This window comes from Diadema setosum, chromosome 10, assembly GCF_964275005.1.
Source record: "Diadema setosum chromosome 10, eeDiaSeto1, whole genome shotgun sequence".
Classification (NCBI taxonomy): Eukaryota; Metazoa; Echinodermata; class Echinoidea; order Diadematoida; family Diadematidae; genus Diadema; species Diadema setosum.
Window position 1 is genome coordinate 10205738 of NC_092694.1, and position 20925 is coordinate 10226662.

Sequence of the window (20925 nt, forward strand, 5' to 3'; positions counted from 1 at the left end):
CAACCATAAACATAGCTAGATAACAAATCAAGTCTTGCAGTCTGACAGCTTCCTCTTTGAATTGCAAGATTACCAGCACGACATACTCCAGTATGCATTTTAGTGGCCTTTGAACCCTTTATCAGGGTTCCTGCGGTCATGGAAAACCTGAAAAAGTCATGGAATTTTGAAAATGTATTTCCATGCCTGGAAAAGTGACTGTCATAAAATGCAGAATTATAGATTTATCATGGAAAGTCATAGAAATTTATGAATTTATAGATTGTTTGCCTTTTTAATAATGATCTTCCTTTTTTATGCCTCCGCCACGAAGTGTCGCCAGAGGCATTATTTGCAATGAAATTTTGTGTGCAATTTTTGCAATGTAATTTTGTAAGGAAAAATGTCATCAAATAGAATCGAAAAACTTTTTGGCGACAGATAGTGTTGGGATGGTATACAAACTTTCCTTTTTCATAAACACTACTTATCTAATGGGGATATTCATTTATTGAACACGAACCATTTAGGTTTTCATGAAATTACCTTCTGAAAATGAGTCCTGGATTTCTAAAATTGTACATGGCAAAGTCATGGAATTAATTTTTGTAAAAGGTGCAGTAACCCTGCTTTATACGCCCAGGCACTCAGCTCAACTTGCCAAAGCTTAATCACCATTATTCAGCAATTCATCAAAACCTTGACCTAATCATGGATTGGCAGGCCTGTTCCGGTGTAGCAGTGTTGACTAATTCTATCTACAATAGGGAATGGGGGATTAGTAGTCACTATTCATGGACAATATTGGTTTCCTGACATCTGTGCAATTCAGCTTAGAATTCATAATTCGTCTCAAATCTACATCGACTGGATGAATAATAACTTTCATCAACATATCAGCTTAGAAAGTACACCAGAGTGTGTGCCAATGACCAAACAAAGCGTGGTATTCCAAGGGTTAATAGGAAGGATATTGTGTGTATGTTATTATAAAAAAAGCATGCCTTGTTAACCTCTCCCACCCCTCCCCTCCCCTCCCCTTCCTATTCCATCCAACAGTGTGCTTCACGCCCTTCGGCTTTGCTGACCGCTCCTACAACTTGACCTTCCGCGCGTCCGCCAGCTCCAAGTACCCCTCATCGAACAGCAGCGAGTTTGACCAATTCCTACCAGAGTATGCCCGCCTCCACAACCCCAGCAACCCCACCTCTGGCCTGCAAGGATGGGTGTCGGCCGACCTCCTCACCGATGCCAACTACTCCTCTGTGGACCAGTGGTACCAGATTGACTTCCAGACCCGGGTCACCGTCGCGGGTCTCGCGGTACAGGGCGTGCCCCTCGCCGACGGCAGCAATGCGACCTTCGACCGATTTAGTTTGTGGTACAGCGAGGACGCAGTGGACTGGAAGCCAATGACAAAGATGGGAAGCAGTGAGGCAAAGGTGAGAGTCAAAATGAGATCAAAGGATTACAAAGTTTCATCTTGTTTTAATCATGTACATTGTATGCAGTTGTAGGCCTTCCTATCACTGTGTGGGTGATTTAGCAAACTTCATGGAAAAGACCCAGCAGAGAAGAGCAGTCTCAATGAATATTCATTTTCAAGCCACATTTTCTCAAAAAAGTATTCACTGAAACAATGATTTACTGCAACAGTAAAGGTTGCTTTTGTGGAAACATACATGTATCATCATGCCCCAGTTCAGTCATGGCAATGGCGGCAGATATTAAAAATGAATTTGTGACTTTTGCTCGAAGGACAAGATTGAACGATGATGAAGACTGATGTGCATGTATAGAGTTTCTTCATTCAGAAGAAGTGAAAATATACTAGACTATTTCATGAGCTGTTATGTAGCTATTTCTGGTAGCAATCAGAATTTACATAGTGGCAAATGATATTTTTGCCAGCTTGTTACTGAAAAATCACCACATTGGAAATGGTGGTTTCGGTAATAATGTATAATAGGAATATTTTTCTGTTTCTGCCAAGTTTCACAAAATTTCACATGAGCGTGAATATTATTTTTACAAGCAGAAACAGAAAAGTGGCCATCAAGCAAACAAATCTCAAACAATCAAAGTGCATATAAAGCATCAAATCTTACAGTGATATGCGTGGGAGACTTCAAAGCAAATTATTAGTGAACATTGTATTGATAAGGATTGATGTACTGAAACATTTTGTTGTTTCTTCAAAGGTTTTTGATGGCCCTTCGGATGGCCATACGGTCATTTTGGTTGAGCTGACGGATGATACGGACAGCGACCTCCGACCTCTTGACCTGCGCTACCTGCAGATCAGGCCGGAGGTCAACACCTCGGATGCGGTTGGTTTGAGACTGGAGATATATGGCTGTGATGCACAGGGTAAGTTTTTGACCCAGGTCATAATGATCACATGAGCAAGGGACAACACTCAAAACATTTGTGGGATAATTACTCCAAAAATCCTTACATGATGTACATACAACCAAACAGTACTAATGGAACTATTGCTCATTGCTTAAAGCTTTTCTCTCCCATATATCATTTAATAATCTTCTTTAGCCTCAAGAGTGATATGTGATGAAAAATTCAGGCTCGTGAGTGTTCTTAATATGAGAATTTAGAGTACACCGATATCATGTCTTGTTTGACTGTCGTGCACACGGTCAATGTTGCTGTAAAGTAACCCCCTTTCTGATTTACAAACATGAATTTGTTATTAATGGTAATTTTTGGCAGAGGATTTGATTTTTTGTTGTGATGATATGTGATATCTTAAAATGCCCCCTAGTGTGTGAAAGAGAAAGAGAAAATATGTGGTCAGAAAATTCCTTTCCTGTAACTGTACACTGTAGATGAAAACGACATGGTGTCTGTATGGCATGGCCTTAGAAATGTATTCATTTTTAAAGATATAATACCTCATTTTCATTTCCATGACCACTTACCATAGAATAGATATGTTTCCATCTCATAATTCTGCCTACCGCCTCCATCCATGAATTACATATGGATACAAAAATTTACAGGAGTTATTAAATGTGTTTTGTTCCATTATTGATTTCTTTTTTCCCAATGTCAATCCTCTGTCTTGATGTTTTTGTTATCAATTTCCCTATTGATTTTTGTTTTATGATATAGTATCTACTGTCTGTAATGAGGGATGGTCCGAGTTCCAGACATCATGCTACAAGGTCTTCACTGATGGCAAGTCAAGGTCATCAGCCAAGAATTACTGTGAGAGTCAGGGTGAGTAATTCAGTTAGTTTCATTTCTTTGTTTCCATCTTATTAAAGCCTACCACACACTATTTGACTTTCGGTCGCACGACTAAGCGACTTTGGATCTGAAGTAAACAAGCGTGTTTATTCTGAGGCTATTGTGATTTAGTTTGGATCCAAAGTCTGTCGGTCGTGCTACTGAAAGTCGTATAGTGTGCAGCGGGCTTTATGTATGCTCTAAAGGTGTCCATGAAATGTACAAGTATCAGATATCAGACATATCATTTAAGCCATATCAGATAATATAATGATAGGATTTCTGTACCTGCTTGTGGAGAGTTCTTTGGAGGGGATGTTGTTGTTTAGGGAAATTTAAAGTTTTTCGTGCATTAAGTCTTCCCTTCAACTTCATGGCATCAAATTGCATTAATGGCATACATTTGTATTACTAGTGACAGACTGCTCCATGTGTTTCGATGAGTCCAAAACATATTGGAGCGAATTTTATTAGTTAATGGTGTAGTCATTCCATGTATAGCAAGGCACATACCTGTACCTTGGCATGGTCCAATATCTTGAAGCCATATTACAGACACTGCATGGCTGGGGTGTGTAATGGATAGATTATGTGGAGGAAAAAGACTTGCAGTGTTGTTCAGCACTAGGAATGTAATATCATGCTGTCCAAAATGGCATCATTCTATGTGTGCATTTGAATGTGGATGCTCATCTGGTTTGTTATTTGACACTAATAATTATTATCTCATTTGCTTTGACATGTGCTTTGATATTCGCTCATTGTTTTTCTCTTTTCTCACACCTTTCTCTAAATTTTCTCTCAATTATCTGATAATTGTATTTTCTCTTGCTTGTTTAATTTAATCTCTGTTTTGTGGGTATACATAATGCAAGTAAGGATTTCGATTTGAAACCTATATACAGTTATATATACACACATATATCCATTTCATTTGTATTTCATGCATATTGCATTTATGTTGTTATGATATAAGCTCAAACTGGTTATGACATCTTCTGTTGTTGGCTATTAAGGAAATTAATTGATCGAAAAAAATTCTCTCCGCGGTCAGGAGCTCATCTGGCCACTATCACGAGTCTCGACGAGCAACGCTTCCTGAGAAAGTTTGTCCGTGCCTACGACGCGGCGCAGTACAACATCGGCTTCAGACGCCATGGCAAGACCTTCCGCTGGGTCGATGACACGTTCGTGGTGTACACCTCGTGGGCGGACAACAACCCACTCTACGAGCGCTACAGGAAGTGCGTTGCAATGTCCAAGAGTGAAGACGGGAAGTGGGTCTCCGTCGACTGCGACAACAAGATCGGCTACGTTTGCGAATATGAAAGAGGTACCTAGCAGCTCCTATTATGCTCACTCATGTTGAAAGTATCCATTTCATTCAGGCAAATGTTTGTAAGTTTATTTAGAATTGGTTGGAGCTGTTGCCCAGAAAGGCAAAAGTGTGAGCCTGGACTGAAGAAGCTGAAATGGATCTCAAGAACATTTCAATGACCATCTGTAGATCGTCGGTTGAGAATGTTAAGGGCGTTAAGTTGCCACTAAACCCATAGTGTTTGAGACAACCTAACGAGAAATGAGACGACCGAAGTTTGATAATTAGCGATCTTGTTAATGATAACACTGCGGAAGCAAGATTATCTGTGACAGTCTAGTTCGATAACATCAAATCTTATAAAGAAGACAGGTGCAATGGATATCATGATACATATACATTTAAATCTAATAATTATTTTTACGCATGGTGCCCATCTTCCAGAATACACCAGCCTCTTTGCGTGTGCGGAGAACACCGTCTCTCTCCACTGCCCTGACAACTACCGTGTCAACATCACGGGCGGGGACTGGGGCCGGACCATGGACTGGGAGGTGTGTCCTCAACAATCCACCTTCACGGCCTCCGATGTCCCCTGCACGTCGGCCGGTACGGCCGCTTATTCCGACGTGGACGACTTTGCCGCAACCTGCGCCAATGCCTCGCACTGCTCCATCGTAGCGGATGCCAGCACGCTCGGCTATCCCTGCACGACCTCGGGAATGAGTCTACACATCAACCTGACATACACGTGTGAACGTGAGTGGTGTTTTTGGCTGTGTTTCCTCAACCAAGTCAACAGTGAGACCAAATTCCGAAAGGAATGTTTGGCTGTTGTTACTGCTATAAAGAGGGAGGCTTTTGTTTATGCAGAGAGCGTTGATGCATTCAATTCATAGGCCCAAAAATTAGCACATATTGCACTTATTTTTTATTCAATTTTGTGTTTAGAGTAGGATATGAAATAAAGTGTGAATAGTTGTGACATGAGATCCCTTTTCTATCTCTGATCGTCCAGTGGGCTTAGTTGTTAAGAAGGTCTTTAACGATCTTTTCTTTCTGCTCATGTGCAATTTCTACAGAGTACATGCAGTACGCCCGCGCCTGTGAGGGAGATTTCCTCGAGATCAGCTGTCCGGCCGAGGGTGAGGTCATCCACGTGATCGAGGCCATGTACGGCCGCACCCTGGACAGCTCCGTCTGCCGCGGTCCCGAGGCCACCGTCACCACCACCAACACTGACTGCCGCCTCAACAGCTCGCTGGCCGACGTCCGCACCTACTGCGAGGGGCACCATGCCTGCAAGGTGGTCGTTGAGCCGGCGGCTTTCCAGTCGGATCCGTGCGAGGGTGAGGCCAAGTACCTGGATGTTAACTACACCTGTGTGTCTGGTGCACCTGTTATAACGGATGAGTGTAAGTATGAAACACAATTTTGACTCTTCCCCATATCCTCCATCAATGATGGATGACCTTGTATATCTAAATTGGCATATCATCGCTGGGTTAACAAAATCTTTTATCTGAAATTTTGGTGAATATGACTTTCTTTTATTAATAGTGAGCTAATCAGTTAAGTGATGTCCTGTCCATATCCTAGCTGTCTTACTCCAAAAATGAAGCCACCACGATATGTCAAAGGAAAGGCTGTCCCATTTAATAAAGTGCTTGGCTGTTATGTTTTGTGTTGTTTTTGCTTTGTTTGTTTGTTTGTCTGGGGGTTTTTTTTGTTCGCTCTCCTGAACATTTGACATTTTTAGATCCGAGGTCTTGTTGCCCAAGTGATGATATATTTAAGAAACTATAAACTTAATTTTGAATATCAAAAATTATGATTTGAGTTTTAAAACAGACCAATAATCAATGTAATCCAAAACAATGTTTCCAAATTATTTCATGTCAACATTGATTTTATTTTGTGAAAATGCTGTGTAAATGAAAAAGTTTTTTTTCTTCCCACTTTGCTCAAAATTCATGATATTGAGGTACACAGTCTTTTTTACCCTAGGGGCAATATATCGGAGGAGTTTATCCAATAGATTTTGTCTGCTCCCAAATAAGTAGGCAATCACTTTCATCTTTTTAGTGGCAGTGGCCAAAATGTGGGAAGAAAAGCTCACAAGGCAGTCAGATAATACCTTAATTTTGTAGGACTCATTGATGGAAAATTCAACATGAACACATTTTAATGAGGGAATTCATACTGACACAAATGCAGCAAAAGTGATCACACATTCACATGTCACCTATTTTGGCTGACAGACACTTACCAGGGTGACTGCGAACAAGGCTGGACGAAGCATGATCTCAGGTGTCTGAAAGGTTTCCCCAACCAGAACAAGACTTTCCGTGAGGCTGAGGAACAGTGCAATGAACTCCATGGGCATCTCGCCGGGATACCAGGAGATCACACACAGGTATGTATTCTCATTTATATTTTACCCCGTTGAAGACTATTCCCAGAGTATACTTGGGCAGGTGTCTGTATGAGAAATGCGTGTTATAGCAAAATCAGCCCATCCTCAATGGGTCAAAGAATGAAGCCTTTAGATATTCTTCTTAGTTCCAGGAGAAGGGGAGAGTTTAGGACAAAATAATTGAACGTAAATGCTTGACTTTGTGACCTCAGTTTAATATAATGAGCTGAGAAGTGCTTGGGACATTAAGAGGCTGTGAAAGAAAAATACATAAGAAAATTATAATGATAATATGATGTATTTTGCGCTATGATAGTGCAAAATATATGAAAGAAAAGTGATATGATAAGGACGGTACTGATTGACAATCTGTGATCCTTGATCACAGACGTTCCTGAAAGGGCTGATGACGGACTACGCAGAGCACGACTTCTGGATCGGCTGCGTCAAGACGCGCAACAACACCTGCCGCTGGCGTGACGGTATCGGCCACGTCTTCACCGAATTCAACGCTGGCTACGTCTCTGATGGGAAGAAGAAGTGTATCCGTCTCAGTGCTGACCACAGCTTTGCCTGGGAGGATGCCTGGTGCACGGACCGAAGCGCTTATATCTGCCAGCAAGGTACGATAAGGACCTGAAATTGAGCATTCAAGTTCTTAGCCCTTTCTGTGCTGATGAATCAAATGTGCACAGATTTTACACAAACAAACCTATGGGGAGGTAATTCATGAGACATGCAGAGGGTTAAGATTATGTTCTTTTTTTAATATATGTGTATGTGAGTGTAGTGGGGCAAAACATTATGTAATGTTTTAAGGTCAGACATTTAAGCTCAGAGCAACCTTGATTAAGAAACTGTTTTAGTTTTAGATTCAATTATGAGCTCACCATTCACCCATGTGGTCCGTCAACTTGTACCATGAATAAATCGGATATGATATAAACTGATTTGAGATAAGTTAGCTTGAAAATGGGAAAATTTGATATTTATCCTAAAAAAGAGACAGTTTAATGTCTTGACTGCCTCCTGTCCTAATTTCAAAGTCTAAGACTGTTTCAAATGGTGAAAGTATACATTAGATTGATGATATTTATCACTATGCTGTCTTGAATTTACCTATATGTGCCCTCATCTGCATAGTTTCCTCAATGCTCAAAGTGATTCCTAAAAAATGATTTAGAGATGCTGAAAATGTACAAAAAACAGTAACAGGAATATGAAATATCATTACCATGCCAACAGACTGTGTCCTGACCTTTGGTATGGAGGACAAGACCATCGGAAACCACCAGCTGGCGGTCAGCTCCACCAAGATCACCAGTGCCCTGGACACCTTCAAGTGGGATGCCCGGCTCAATGACCCCTACGGAGCCTGGGTGGCCAGCGACAAGGACACACAGCAGTACCTCCAGGTCAGCAGATGAATGGATGGATAGACAGACAGATAGATGGGCAGATGGATAGATAGATAGATAGATAGATAGATAGATAGATAGATAGATGGCTAGATAGATAGACAGATAGATAGATTGATAGATAGATGGCTAGATAGACAGATAGATAGATAGATAGATAAATAGATAGATAGATAGATAGATAGATAGATAGATAGATAGATGGATAGATAGATAAATAGATAGATAGATAGATAGATAGATAGATAGATAGATAGATAGATAGATAGATAGATGGATAGATAGATAAATAGATAGATAGATAGATGGGTAGATACATGTAGATAGATAGGTAGATAGATTGATAGATAGGTGGGTAGATGGGTATATAGATAGATAGATAGACAGACAGATAGATAGACGGGTAGGTAGATAGATAGATGGGTAGATAGATAGATAAATAGATAGATAGGTAGGTAGGTACATGTAGATACAGATGTAGATGGATAGATACAACAATAGATAGATAGATCAATGCCTAGATGGAGGGATAAATAGATGAATGGATTGATATATAGAGTAATTGATGAATAGGTAAATAGATAGATAGATAGATAGATAGATAGATAGATAGATAGATAGATAGATAAGTAGACTATGCATAGATTGAGAGATAGCTATATGGACAGATAGATCAGTAGTCAGCTAGCTAGAATAAGCTTGAATAATAGATAGATATACTGTAAATGGATATATTGACAAATAGATCAGAAGATAGATTGAGAGATAGATGGATAGGTAGATAGATAGATCAGTCGCTAGCTCACTAGCTAGCTAGATAGATTGGTACCTAGATAGACAGAGAATGAGAAAGAGGGACAGAATAAAAATAGAAGGGGAATAATAGAAGCTGAGGGGAAGGACAGAGGGATTGACAGAGCATAACAAAAAGATAAAGAAGGAAAACATAGGAAACGTATTAAAGTCCTTTTTTTGTCCCTCCCCTTTCCTTGGGCTCCTGTTCAAACAATAAATATCTTATCCCCCAGAAAATATTAAAGTCCAGATGAATTCAGATTTTCCTCCCTCTGTCATCTCCACAGATTGACTTTGAGCGTGTGATGCGTGTCAGAAAGTTTGCCACCCAGGGCCATCCCGCCTACGACTACTGGACGACCCACTATGCCCTGGAATACACCGTGAACGATACCATGGACGACCAGGGGATCTGGAACACGTATGAGGAGGAAGGAGAGAAAAAAGTACTTTGTTCTTTTTTAAATTACATAATAACATTATTATGTTATTCAAGAGATATGTATCTAGCGAGTCTAAATTTTCGTGAATCGCAACTTCTCAACGATTTTGCAAGTGGTTTAATTTGTGATTGTAAATTACAGTTCTTGTTTAAAGTTATTCTTTAAGCCTGATAAACCAATTTAGTATCAGAGTGAAGTTTTGTCATGTTGTGGGCACATAATGGGTGAACTAGAATAGGAAGTGTTTGCGACATCATGATTAGATTATCAACAATGCTGTAATATTCCTCCTTTCCAGATCTTTGTCGGCAACAACGATAGCAACAGCATCGTCTACCAGTACCTGAGACACTTCATGTTTGCCCGCTATATCCGCATCCTCCCTCTGAACTGGACCAATGAGATTTCGCTGCGAGTGGAGGTCTATGGATGCTACCTGGAAGGTCAGTGACCTTTGCTCAGTGTCTCTTCATTTTTGCTTTTATTTCCCTTCTTCATTTCCCACTTGCCGCAATTCCAATGCCATCGCTATTGTGCCGCAATTTTACACATGGAATACTCCAATGCGTTTAGAGATATAAGTGTATTTTTGGGGGAATCAAATTCATTAAGCATGAATGGAGAGTAACTACATTGCTAAAGATGATACTGAGATGAATTGGTTTTGGTGTGTTTGGTATCTGTGCTGTTATTTTCTCTTGTGTTGCAAAGCTACCACTTCAAATTGACTTTATGTATAATTTTCATTGAATAGTTAGTACTCAGTGAATGGTTGAACATTCTCAATGAGACTAATGTTTTATTGAAATTTGTTTGTACTTCTGGATGTTAGAGTACTAGTGTGAGTTCTCTCTTAACTCTATTTATCGCTTCTCTTAAAGTTTTTGTTTTATCTACATCTGTACTTTTGCATGATCTGGTTTCATGTTTTTGTCTACATTCACTGCACTTTGAGAAAAGAAACAGTTCATTTGAATACCAGCACATTTTCTGGTTGTACTATTAACCCGTTCCGTACTGAATACTGAAATGCCCATAGTGTTAATATGCAAGCCACCTGGTTCCTATACAGAGCAGGTTAATGCAAAGTAGTATTTCAAGTGTCTATTCATTTGCATCCCGAAACTGACTTTGTGTAATTGTTTCAAAGAAGCTCACTTACATACCGAGTCACACTTGTGTTAATCTAACCAGACGAAAAACCGGAGGTACTAGAGGTGGTGAATTCTACCAAGCTCCACTATGGCTACAATGGGACCATCCAGTGCCTTGCCTTTGGAATGCCCCTCCCGAACATCACATGGATCCGCGACGGGTACGACTATGTCGGAGACGACAATTCGACGATCGTGTCGTACGCCCTGGACGATCATCACATGGTTTCAGAGATCCGGTTCCATCCCCTCTATGACGATCGTGGGTACTACACGTGTGTCGCCAGAAACCAACATGGCAGTGACAGATCGTCGTTCTACAACGAAAAAGGTTGGTTTTGCACTCGAATTCATCTTTTTCGTGACAAGGTTTCATTGCATGACACCCCTTTGCCAGCTACAGAGATGTATTAATTTTCACCTACAATAGTCAACAAAGGTTCAGTATTTTACATCAGTCTCCAGTGTCTATGTGTTTCACTGTTTTGGTGGCCAAATTTCCACTCTTTTAAACTGTCCTTTTGACTTACCTGCCATAATGGGTATCCTTAGATACTGAAATGAAGTACACATAGAATATAATTGATAAAATGTCTTCTATCAGTTGGAATGAAGGCTTCATACTATTGACATCAGAATATATGATGTGACAGATTGTTCTCCTGTTTCTCTGACCTTTTCTGACAGCACTGACTTATCTCTGGTGATATCATGAATCATTGACCTTGGCCCCATTTTATCAAAAGATATAGTCGATTATAAATTTCCTTGCTTATGATAGGAATCAACTATATTATAAATTGTAACTCTTCATGAAACAGGGCCCAGAAGGGCTTATGCAAAGATTGTTACATAGAATCCAGGTTCTATAGATATTCATCATTATCTTATGTACCACCTTCACATCTACTGAAGATTTGCCAACAAAGTGTCTGTTATCTTATATGGACGTACAGTTTATCAGGGATTTTGAGTTTGTAATCTAGTAAGTACAGTAACATGTATACATTACACTGATCCTACAAGTTAAAGGTATGTGAGTGTTGTTGCTTTCATGCTTTGCTGTATCTTGTACATGATGTCATTGTGTTATGTGCCTATACTAGGACTCCCACTGTACGAGGGGGGCAAGATTGTCTGTGACGAGAGAGAGTTGACGCTGAACTGTCCAGTAGGAGAGTACATCCAGATCACAGGAGCCTTCTACGGCAGGCTGCACAATGAGAGGTGTATCATCTACGATGATTACTACCCTACGGGTGAGTGGACCAAGTTTTAAATACAATGTTCAAGAGTGCTGGTTTACAAGTGTATGGGTTTGAGGAATTATTGTTTTGGTGCGTAGGAGTGTCCTTTTTTCAATAGATTGTAGATGGTGTATTGAGTGGTTTTATATTTGTCTACGAGTTGGAACAGCAGAAGAGCTTACTGTATTAAAAGGTTACCCAGAAAATTGCAATTTGAACACTTGTCATGGTTTCTGTTTTTCAGTGATTTGTTAGAATTGTGGTAGATTTGTGGATTTTTTATTTTTTTTTTGAGTGGATGTCAATTTAATAGTGTTCCGTCAAGCCAAAATCCACCTAATATTGGGAATTTCATTCACAGGGGTAACACTGCACCACATAGGTTTCCATGAAGTATCAAATAATCTAGCAGTGCAGTGTGGCAGTTGTAAGACTCATACCTAAAAAAAAAAAAAAAATGTATGAGACTCCAAAACCAAACAAAGTAATGAGAAAAAAAAAAAAAAAACCCTGCTTACTGTACAAAATATATACTGTCTTGAACAGGAACAGGAAAGCATTGAATGCACAGAACAAAATGAATATCTGCTTGGACAAGGACAGTGATTTGGCTCAGTTACATAGCAGCATGTCTGCTTTGTAGTCTAATGGCTTGGGTTTGAGTCCCATGCAGTCTAGCTGAGCAATGTTATTTGCAATCATGCCATCCCTTCTAATATTAGACAAAAGCACTCTGTCCCTTGCATAGGACATCATTTGAAGGACCTATTTGTGAGGGAGAGTCAACTCACACGAGTAAAAGACCTCACAATGAGCATGATGCTTACCTGGTGAAGTGGTCCACCCACATGCCCACACTCGGAAAGCGGTTGAGAAATTCCAATCTTTCACAGTTTGATCTCCCCAAGTAAGTAACAAAAGTCAGCAAACAGTATCAACCAGGCACATTGTGCCATACGAAGAAGAAGAAGAAGGAGGAGAAGAACCTATTTGTCTCCCAAAATTATGATATTCACATCTACTCTGATCTTTTTCCCTATGAATCAGACTGCGAGTACGACGAAGAGACGGTCATGTACCGACTGCAGCGGCAGTGTGACAAGAAGGAGCACTGCGTGGTGCACGTCAGCGAGGCGATGTTCGGTGCCGAGGGCGACAACTATACCCGGTGCGATGGATTCACCAAATATGTCAACATGACCTACGAGTGTATAGGTAAGTTTGGAACAGGTCATGTGACTTCTCACAGATTGTCTATCAAACATGGTTAGTCTAATAATCGTGTGAGAAATTGTGATACATAACTGCATATAAAACAAAGAAATATTATATCTGGCATTGGAAAAGTAACATTTTTTAGTATCACCAACAAGTGTTAATGATGTTTGATATTGATGAAGTTGAAATTACGTTTTGTAATCTGAACTTCAAGAGACTTACATTGTACATTGTTATGGTGAAGAGCTCATTCTATTTTTGCCAGTGTCACTTTTGAATCCATCATTGATTGTAAAGATGGACTCTGTCTCGTCAGCAGAACTGAGGTGTGTAAAGTGCTTGCAAGCTTGAAAGGAATATGTGTGTATGTTGCTTTCTTAGTACTACCAAGTAAGAAAAGTAAAATGGTTTTACTCAGGAGGTTGGCTATAGAGGGCAGCATTTATCATTCGCCATGTCATTATTTCCTACCTGTCAAGGCTATGTGTGGACTGAATGGTACAACACTGACTCACCCAGTGATGGAATCGAAGACGAGTCCCATTACAGCATATACAAGGTATAGTGATGCTTCAGAATACACTTCACCTTTATAATGTCTTTGGTATATTGTGCCAAGTGGCTGCTCTTTGCTGTCCAGTACAAACTGCTGAATGTTAGGTGCTGAAGGCTTTGATTTTGAAGAGACATCTGCCGATGTGTGCAAATCTTATTAACCTCTTCAAGAAGTTTATGTCCTTTTTGCAAAGAGAGATGTGTATTCTCTGTGCATGCTTTTGAACGATGCTTATTTTCATGTCACCTGAAAATCCAATCATTTATAGTCACTTACTTCACAAGGAGTAAAGACCGCATTAAACTGTTGAAGACTAGTCCCGAGTTTACTCGGGCAGGTGTCTGTGGGATATGTATCTTCAAGCAAATTTAGCTCATCCTCAATGGGTTAGAAATTGTAATCACAGTCAAATTGCAGATTGCCACCAAAAACATGATTAATTTTCTCCACTTTTCCTTTGCAGTTTGATGTTGTATGCCACAACTACATTTCCTCCGCATCAATAACAAGACATTAAATTTTAGAATCCTCAAGAGTCAGATCCCCAATGAGGCCAACCTTGATATGTGATTCTCTATTTGATATCTATGCTTATAGTAATCTCCGATGCTTAAATCTAATAGAAACTATGTCATGCCTCCTAGATAAACAATAAAGAGTGTACAGAAATTCAAATGGACTGAATTATGAGTTTTTACATAGAGGTATGTCTGATCTGTAACATCACCCCGAGTTTATCTCTTTCATCCGCACGTCTAGACCCACTCCACGCTGTGTGCTGACCCGCAAAATGCAGACTGCCGGCGGGTGAGTGACGAGCAGAGCCACTACTCCGTGGGCCAGGTCTTGCAGCGACCCTGCACGGTCAACAACGAGGGCGGGCTCGTGTGCTACGACGCAGATCAGACGAGCGGTACCTGTAGTGACTACGAAGTCCGATTCCTGTGTCCAGAAGGTAAACTAACGTACATCACAGTGCACATCACATGAATTGATCTTTGAAATTAATAGTCTTTATGGATGAAGAATGCATTTCATTGTCAAGATTTCATTGTCAAGCTACATGAAAACATCAATATCCATAAACTTTGAACAGTGTGGCTTGGTTCATGGCTATCAGCTGATGGAAAATGGTCTGTGATAGGTTAACCTTTTTGGTGATTTTTTTGAACAACAGTGAGACTAGGTACTGCATTTGGCAAGATAAAACTGCTACCTACATGTATATCATTTGATGTCCATTTTCATCAAGTATTCAAGACTGGAAAGGGAAAAAATTTATAGAAATGCATTCACTTTTGTCCACAGCAACTATTGTGGGTAGTTAAACTAAGCTTTTAACGACTGCTGTTCTTGCACCTGGGATCTCATTCATTTGAATTGGTTTTTGCTTTATTTTTGTCATTTGCCATGTAATGTAAGGTTTATTTTTGCTTCCATTTAATGGTTTGATGTCATCGCTGTCATTGTTGTTTTTGCTGTAAAATATTGCTGTGCCTGTTATTTCGCGAGTGTACCAGGGAAGGCTGGTACATTGAACCGGGATAACTACCAATGTGTGACAAATTTATTTTGATTTGTATTTCTCAGAGGAGCTTGGAATCTGGGGTCACGAGATGGCCTTGGAGTGTGATGATGAGGAGCTGGCCATTGCCTGTCAGGCTGACTACTCCATCAAGGTTCACCAGGCTTTCTACGGCAGGAGGGAAGAAGGTATAAGACTCAAATGCGTCAATCAATTTAGTCAGTCTAACCTGACCTGAAAGCTACTGTATACGCTAAATATTTTGCGATGTTTTTTATTTTCGTGAATTTTGCGAGTTGGGTGCTAGTCTTAAATGTAAAAACATGCTAAAATATTAACTGTAATCCCAAGATGAATGTGGTATGCACGCATGCATTTCTCCATTCTGAAATGTAGTCCACAATTGCGAATTTAACCACTCGCAAAATTGTCCCTGCTCGAGAAAAATTAGACTTGCTAGATATATTATTTGAAAACAAATTTTGATCAGGAAATTGTGAATGGTCCCCTTTTTCTTTCAATAAATGTTTACAAAGAAGGTGATTTCCCTAGTAGTTATTGAACTATGCAGACTTGTTTACCATAAGTATGAAATGTTGGAAAGTGTGGAAGTCTTTGCAATGTTTGTGGTTCATTGAAGCCATCATAGATGTGATAATAGAATGTTCAATATTCAGAAATCATACATACCTGAAAAAAAAAAATAATCTGCAAAATTATGAGGAAAAGAAGTTTGCTGAAATTGGCACTGCGTGAAGAATCAATAGAGCAAAAATCTCAACTAAAGCTATAACAAAAACATCACCATCCAAATTTTGAATTTTGTTTGTGTTTTGTCTATCAGGTTTATGCTCAGTGGGAACCAACTATACTTACTCCCTGGACTGCGCCCTCAATGACGAACTTGTGCTTCAGATGGTGCAAAAGAACTGTGACAACAAGCAAACTTGTCGGCTGAACATCGAGTTCACCGACGTCTTCTCAGACCCCTGCCCAGAGCAGCCCAAGTACCTTGATATCAAGTTCAGCTGCGAGAGATACAGTGAGTTTTCTTAAACAATTTCAAATTTGCATCAGAAATATCATATGCATGACATTGTAAATATATAAAAATTTCCTACCAGTGGTGGACACTGCATAATATTGTCATCTTTTGGCTAGGCAATGCAGCATAAACTTGGAATTTTTTGCTGAATTTTTGTTTTCAATAATGATAACATTGATAATGCTCAATATTTCTTACAATTACCATTATGACTAACAGCTGACATCCAAAATATAACAGTAGGTGTGTTTACATGCATTCATGAGAAATCACCATGGTTGTAATACTCCTACAGGAAGTGACTTTGCACGTGGGAAGGCGGCCAACATGAGCAGCCTCGCGTCGTCGCTCGAGTCCGTCAACGCCACCACCGACTACCTCCTTGAGGTGGACTGTAGCCAGGGCTGGTGCGTCCAGTCGGCCGACGAGTACGAGCCCTGGTGGCTGGTTGACCTGCAAGCCACGTACGACATCAACGTTGTCACCGTCTACACCTGCGACGACTCCTCAGATGCCGGTGAGTTATTATCAGTAGCTTTGAACATTATGTGGTGATGTGTGTTTTTCTCCTGAACAGCTTATCCGCTGGCATGCTTTCTTCGCTGATTAGCGTAGATCATCTTGAACCTAACAGCCATGGCCTGATATGTTGATTAACGATAATCAATGATAAAATATTACTTGGCAACCAGGATCGAATACATTCTCAGTTTGCAATACTGTTGGTGTAGTATGTCACATTATTGTTGTTGCTCAACTGGAATTGTGTTTCCACAGCATTATTTCTCATGCAAATGTGTCTATTCTAGAGCAGATATCAACAATTTATGCAGGATTACATAAGCTACGTGTATACTGTATGACTGTATGTCTTTAATACCTTGCAAACAAGAACCATTCAAAGATGAAAATGAGTAATTTGTATTTTTATGAAAATGAATAATCTTCATTTTCTCTGCTGTCATTCCTGTATCTCATTGTTCATTAAATTATCATGTCTGAAGACACAATGTCATGTATGCATTTATCAAGTACATATAATCGTACCCTGAAGTAGAATTTACAATTTCTTTTCTTTTGCGTCTTTCAGCCGCTCTCGACAACTTCCAGGTCCGCGTCGGCAACAACACCGACATCAGCCTCAACGAGGACTGCGGAGATGTCGTGTCATCTGCGCAGGCTGGATCGAACGCTGTATTCTGCCAGGGCACCATCAGTGGGCGATATGTGAGCATCCAGGTTATGGAGCGCACCGACTCGATCCAGATCTGTGAAGTCACTGTCCAGCACTGTAAGTGGCTATGTCCTATTTTTTAGTCAAAATACATGTATTTGTAAATGTTTTGAGCCTGAGGTGTAAGCTTTGTGACACGACATTTGCTCCTACAATTATTGCTTTGGTCTTATCTTCTCGAAGGACTTAGGGTTAGGGTTAGAATTGTGATATGGTTTTAGGTTTGGTTTGATATGATTATTAGGCTAGGGTTAGGGTTACGTTTGTGGGTAGAATTTATGTTTGGCTTATCTTGCAAATATTTCATGGGAGCTACATGTATATATTGTTGCAGGAGGAAATGTCATAGAACTGGCAAGCTTTGAACCAAGACTGAGTAAACTATGAATATTCATGTGGACATGCTTTTCTACATTTGTAATACTGAAAAGTTATAATGTAAATCGGTTCAATTTTTTTTCTTTGTTAATATGATAGCTCTATTTTTGCAGTGCTAAGCTCTTGAACTACTTTTGTCTATTACCACCTTGTAAAATATGAATGGGATGATTGTATGAAAACTTAATGTATACTTGTATTACAGTGGGACCAAAGGCAGTGAAGGCTCTTGCATGTGATAATCAGCTCCTGGAGCTGTCCTGTGCTGTCAATGAGATTGGCTACCTGCAGATCGAGAGCGCATTCTATGGACGAAGGGAGGACGGCAAACACTGCCCTCACAGGTGAGAACTTTAGACGACTTTACTGGAACCATATTTGTAAATGCACTTTTTCTCTTCTGGTGGACATTTCTACACAGACCAAAAATATACATATTAATGCTGTACTTCAAGACCAAACAAAACTTAAATCTTTAGGGAGATTTTGGCAATTAGGTTCCTCCAATTTTCTTTTTTAAGAGCGTGTGAATTTCATCACTTTAATTGGAAATAAACCCAAGCTTAAAGTACCCTATTGCACTCATATATATAGAGTATGCTTGTGTCATTGCAGTATCTTCTTTCCACAGGTTGATGTGTCCAGCCTGAGCTTGTAATGCTCCTTTGAAATTCAGACATGGGGTACGATCACTGTTGTAATACTTTTCCAAAGAAGCATTACCAAGCCGAAAGAGCCTGTTTTTACAACTGCAAATACTTTGCCTTTAGCTGTGCAGAGCAAGATCATTTCTCTGCATGTTTTAGACCTACATAAATCAGAAAAACAAACATTCCCTTAACTGGCACTTAATTTCATCTCTCCCCACATCCAAAGGTGGTCCAACCACACGTACGACTCGAGCTGCGCAGCCGATGACAGCACCATTTTGGACCTCGTTGTGGCGAAGTGTCAGAACAAGCGGCAGTGCAGCGTGGACGTCGCCTCCGACATCCTCAACTCCCTCGCATCCGATCCCTGCCAGAGCGAGCTGAAGTACCTCGAGGTTGAATACTCCTGCATCAAGTTTCTTGAAGGTAGGTTTGTTGGACCCAGCTTGTCCCCTTTGTCTTAACCCTTCAGGCACCAAGGCACTCTAACTAGACTCGCTGACTTTTCTTTCTGTCAGCATGCTGTACTCCATCCAAACTTGCTAGCTGTAAAGCTTGCGAGTCCAATCTTGTTTAGCAATGAGCCTCAGTCCAACAAGAAAGCCATGGGGACAATTACAGAGTTAGAGGGATTAAGTGATGTCTACATGTACTCATTGACATTGAAGTTTCCAGACTGCCAATCAGGTAAAGAGCACTTCGGCACTTGCACCGTTTTACAAACAAAGCACAGTAAGGGTTAATGCCATTACCAGCAATTAGTATGCAGGTAATTTTAGTGTGAACATGATATACAATATAGATATGTTACTGCTCACAAGCTGTGTACTGATTCTGCTACATGCAGCGAATGCAAGTTTGGAGTCTGAGTGAAAGTGAAATACTTTTGCGTGCATAGTTTCCTTTTTGTATTTGTGTTTACCATCTGCACACAAGGAGACAACAATTGTGTGTAACAAGAGCTTTATATTCTTATGGGTTCATAAATACTGCATTTTTAAATTTGTAAAGTTTTTGTAATGATTTTGCTGTTTAATTGTGGCACTGAAATATGCACCATTGTTACACAGGAAGTGTTGATAGCTAAAGTATGTGCAAAGTTTGTTGTAGAGGCCCTCTTTGAGTTTGATGATTAGGAATGCAGTTACTGCAACCAGTCAATATCTCAAATGTCTGAAATGATTTTAATACATGTACAAACTTTTTTGTCCATATCAGTGTAAATGAAAGAGTGAAGGCATAGATCTTACATGCCATGGATATACCGTCAAATAGAAATGGCTTGTAAAGAGTGATTTGAAAGCAAGAGACGTTTTGAGGAAGACGTAATTACTTCAGATTGGATGTCAGGAAGCAGTAGTCATTTCAGTTTTCAAACTCTAACTCTATCTCTTTGTCTTTGATACCAATTACACAAACACAGGAAACGATTCCATGTCTGCCACATACGCTGTCTGTAAGGAGGAGGATCTCCAGATAGCGTGCTATGGCAGCAACCGCTTCATCGAGATTACCAGCGCCGAATACAAACCCGTCACCACATCCTCTCCTGCCTGGTGTACGGAGACGCCGTCAGACAACAGTAAGTTTGTTTTGTTTTGTTCCGTTATGTTTTTCTGTCATAAAAAAACCCCCAAAACATGCAAATGAAATGCTTTTGCAAACATACAGAGTTTAAAGAAATACTATGGTATACATGCAAATAAAGCAAATGTAAAAGAGAAAAATAAAAATCATTGAAAGCTAAAGTGTAAGGTTACAGATAAAGAACCTAAACAGTAATAAGAAAGAGGACAATGTATTGAGATAGGGCAGCTGGATAACCCATACTCAGCGATGCTATTATGGTGTCACTGGTTTTCGATGGGGACCAGAAGGGAAAAAAAGGGGGGGGGGGGAGTTGTATTGTCTTGTAATGATAATTAAAAAGAAAATCAGCATTATCTTATTATCCTAGTTTAAAATCTTTATGTAAATTGTTCAATAAAGTTATTCTTCTGTAAGGTGTGCTTCAATCTGCGGGAGGTGCTGGCGAACTTTTTGAGTCAATCACTTTTCATCATGACGCTGACAGCTATCCCATAGATCAGGTTCTGTGAACGTAGGAACTGACTGTCTGTGACTTTAGCTTGTGCTCTTTCCTCTAACGACAGATCATCGCAAGCTCTTTTTCTCCTTTTTCTGTGTGCAAAACACACTGGTAGGAGCCATTTGACTTCCTTTTTTAGTCTTGTACATATGCTCATTTGAAAGGAATTTTGAAAAAAAAGAAAGAATGATTAGAGGGCGTGCCCCAAAGATTG

At 40.0% G+C, this 20925-nt stretch overlaps 1 protein-coding gene across 1 annotated transcript in view; it reads left to right on the forward strand.

Moving 5' to 3' along the window:
- The window catches only part of LOC140233736 (uncharacterized), an 84159-nt gene that overhangs the window by 56456 nt on the left and 6778 nt on the right, over positions 1-20925 (forward strand). Inside the window, 23 exon segments of the mRNA XM_072313837.1 lie at positions 1039-1421; positions 2181-2349; positions 3109-3216; positions 4280-4558; positions 4988-5302; positions 5626-5958; positions 6805-6959; positions 7348-7582; positions 8205-8374; positions 9460-9618; positions 9914-10058; positions 10810-11100; positions 11876-12028; positions 13064-13231; positions 13714-13793; positions 14550-14745; positions 15381-15503; positions 16160-16357; positions 16656-16877; positions 17451-17651; positions 18178-18316; positions 18849-19048; positions 20046-20204. Of these exon segments, the coding sequence (XP_072169938.1) occupies positions 1039-1421; positions 2181-2349; positions 3109-3216; positions 4280-4558; positions 4988-5302; positions 5626-5958; positions 6805-6959; positions 7348-7582; positions 8205-8374; positions 9460-9618; positions 9914-10058; positions 10810-11100; positions 11876-12028; positions 13064-13231; positions 13714-13793; positions 14550-14745; positions 15381-15503; positions 16160-16357; positions 16656-16877; positions 17451-17651; positions 18178-18316; positions 18849-19048; positions 20046-20204 (4581 nt within the window).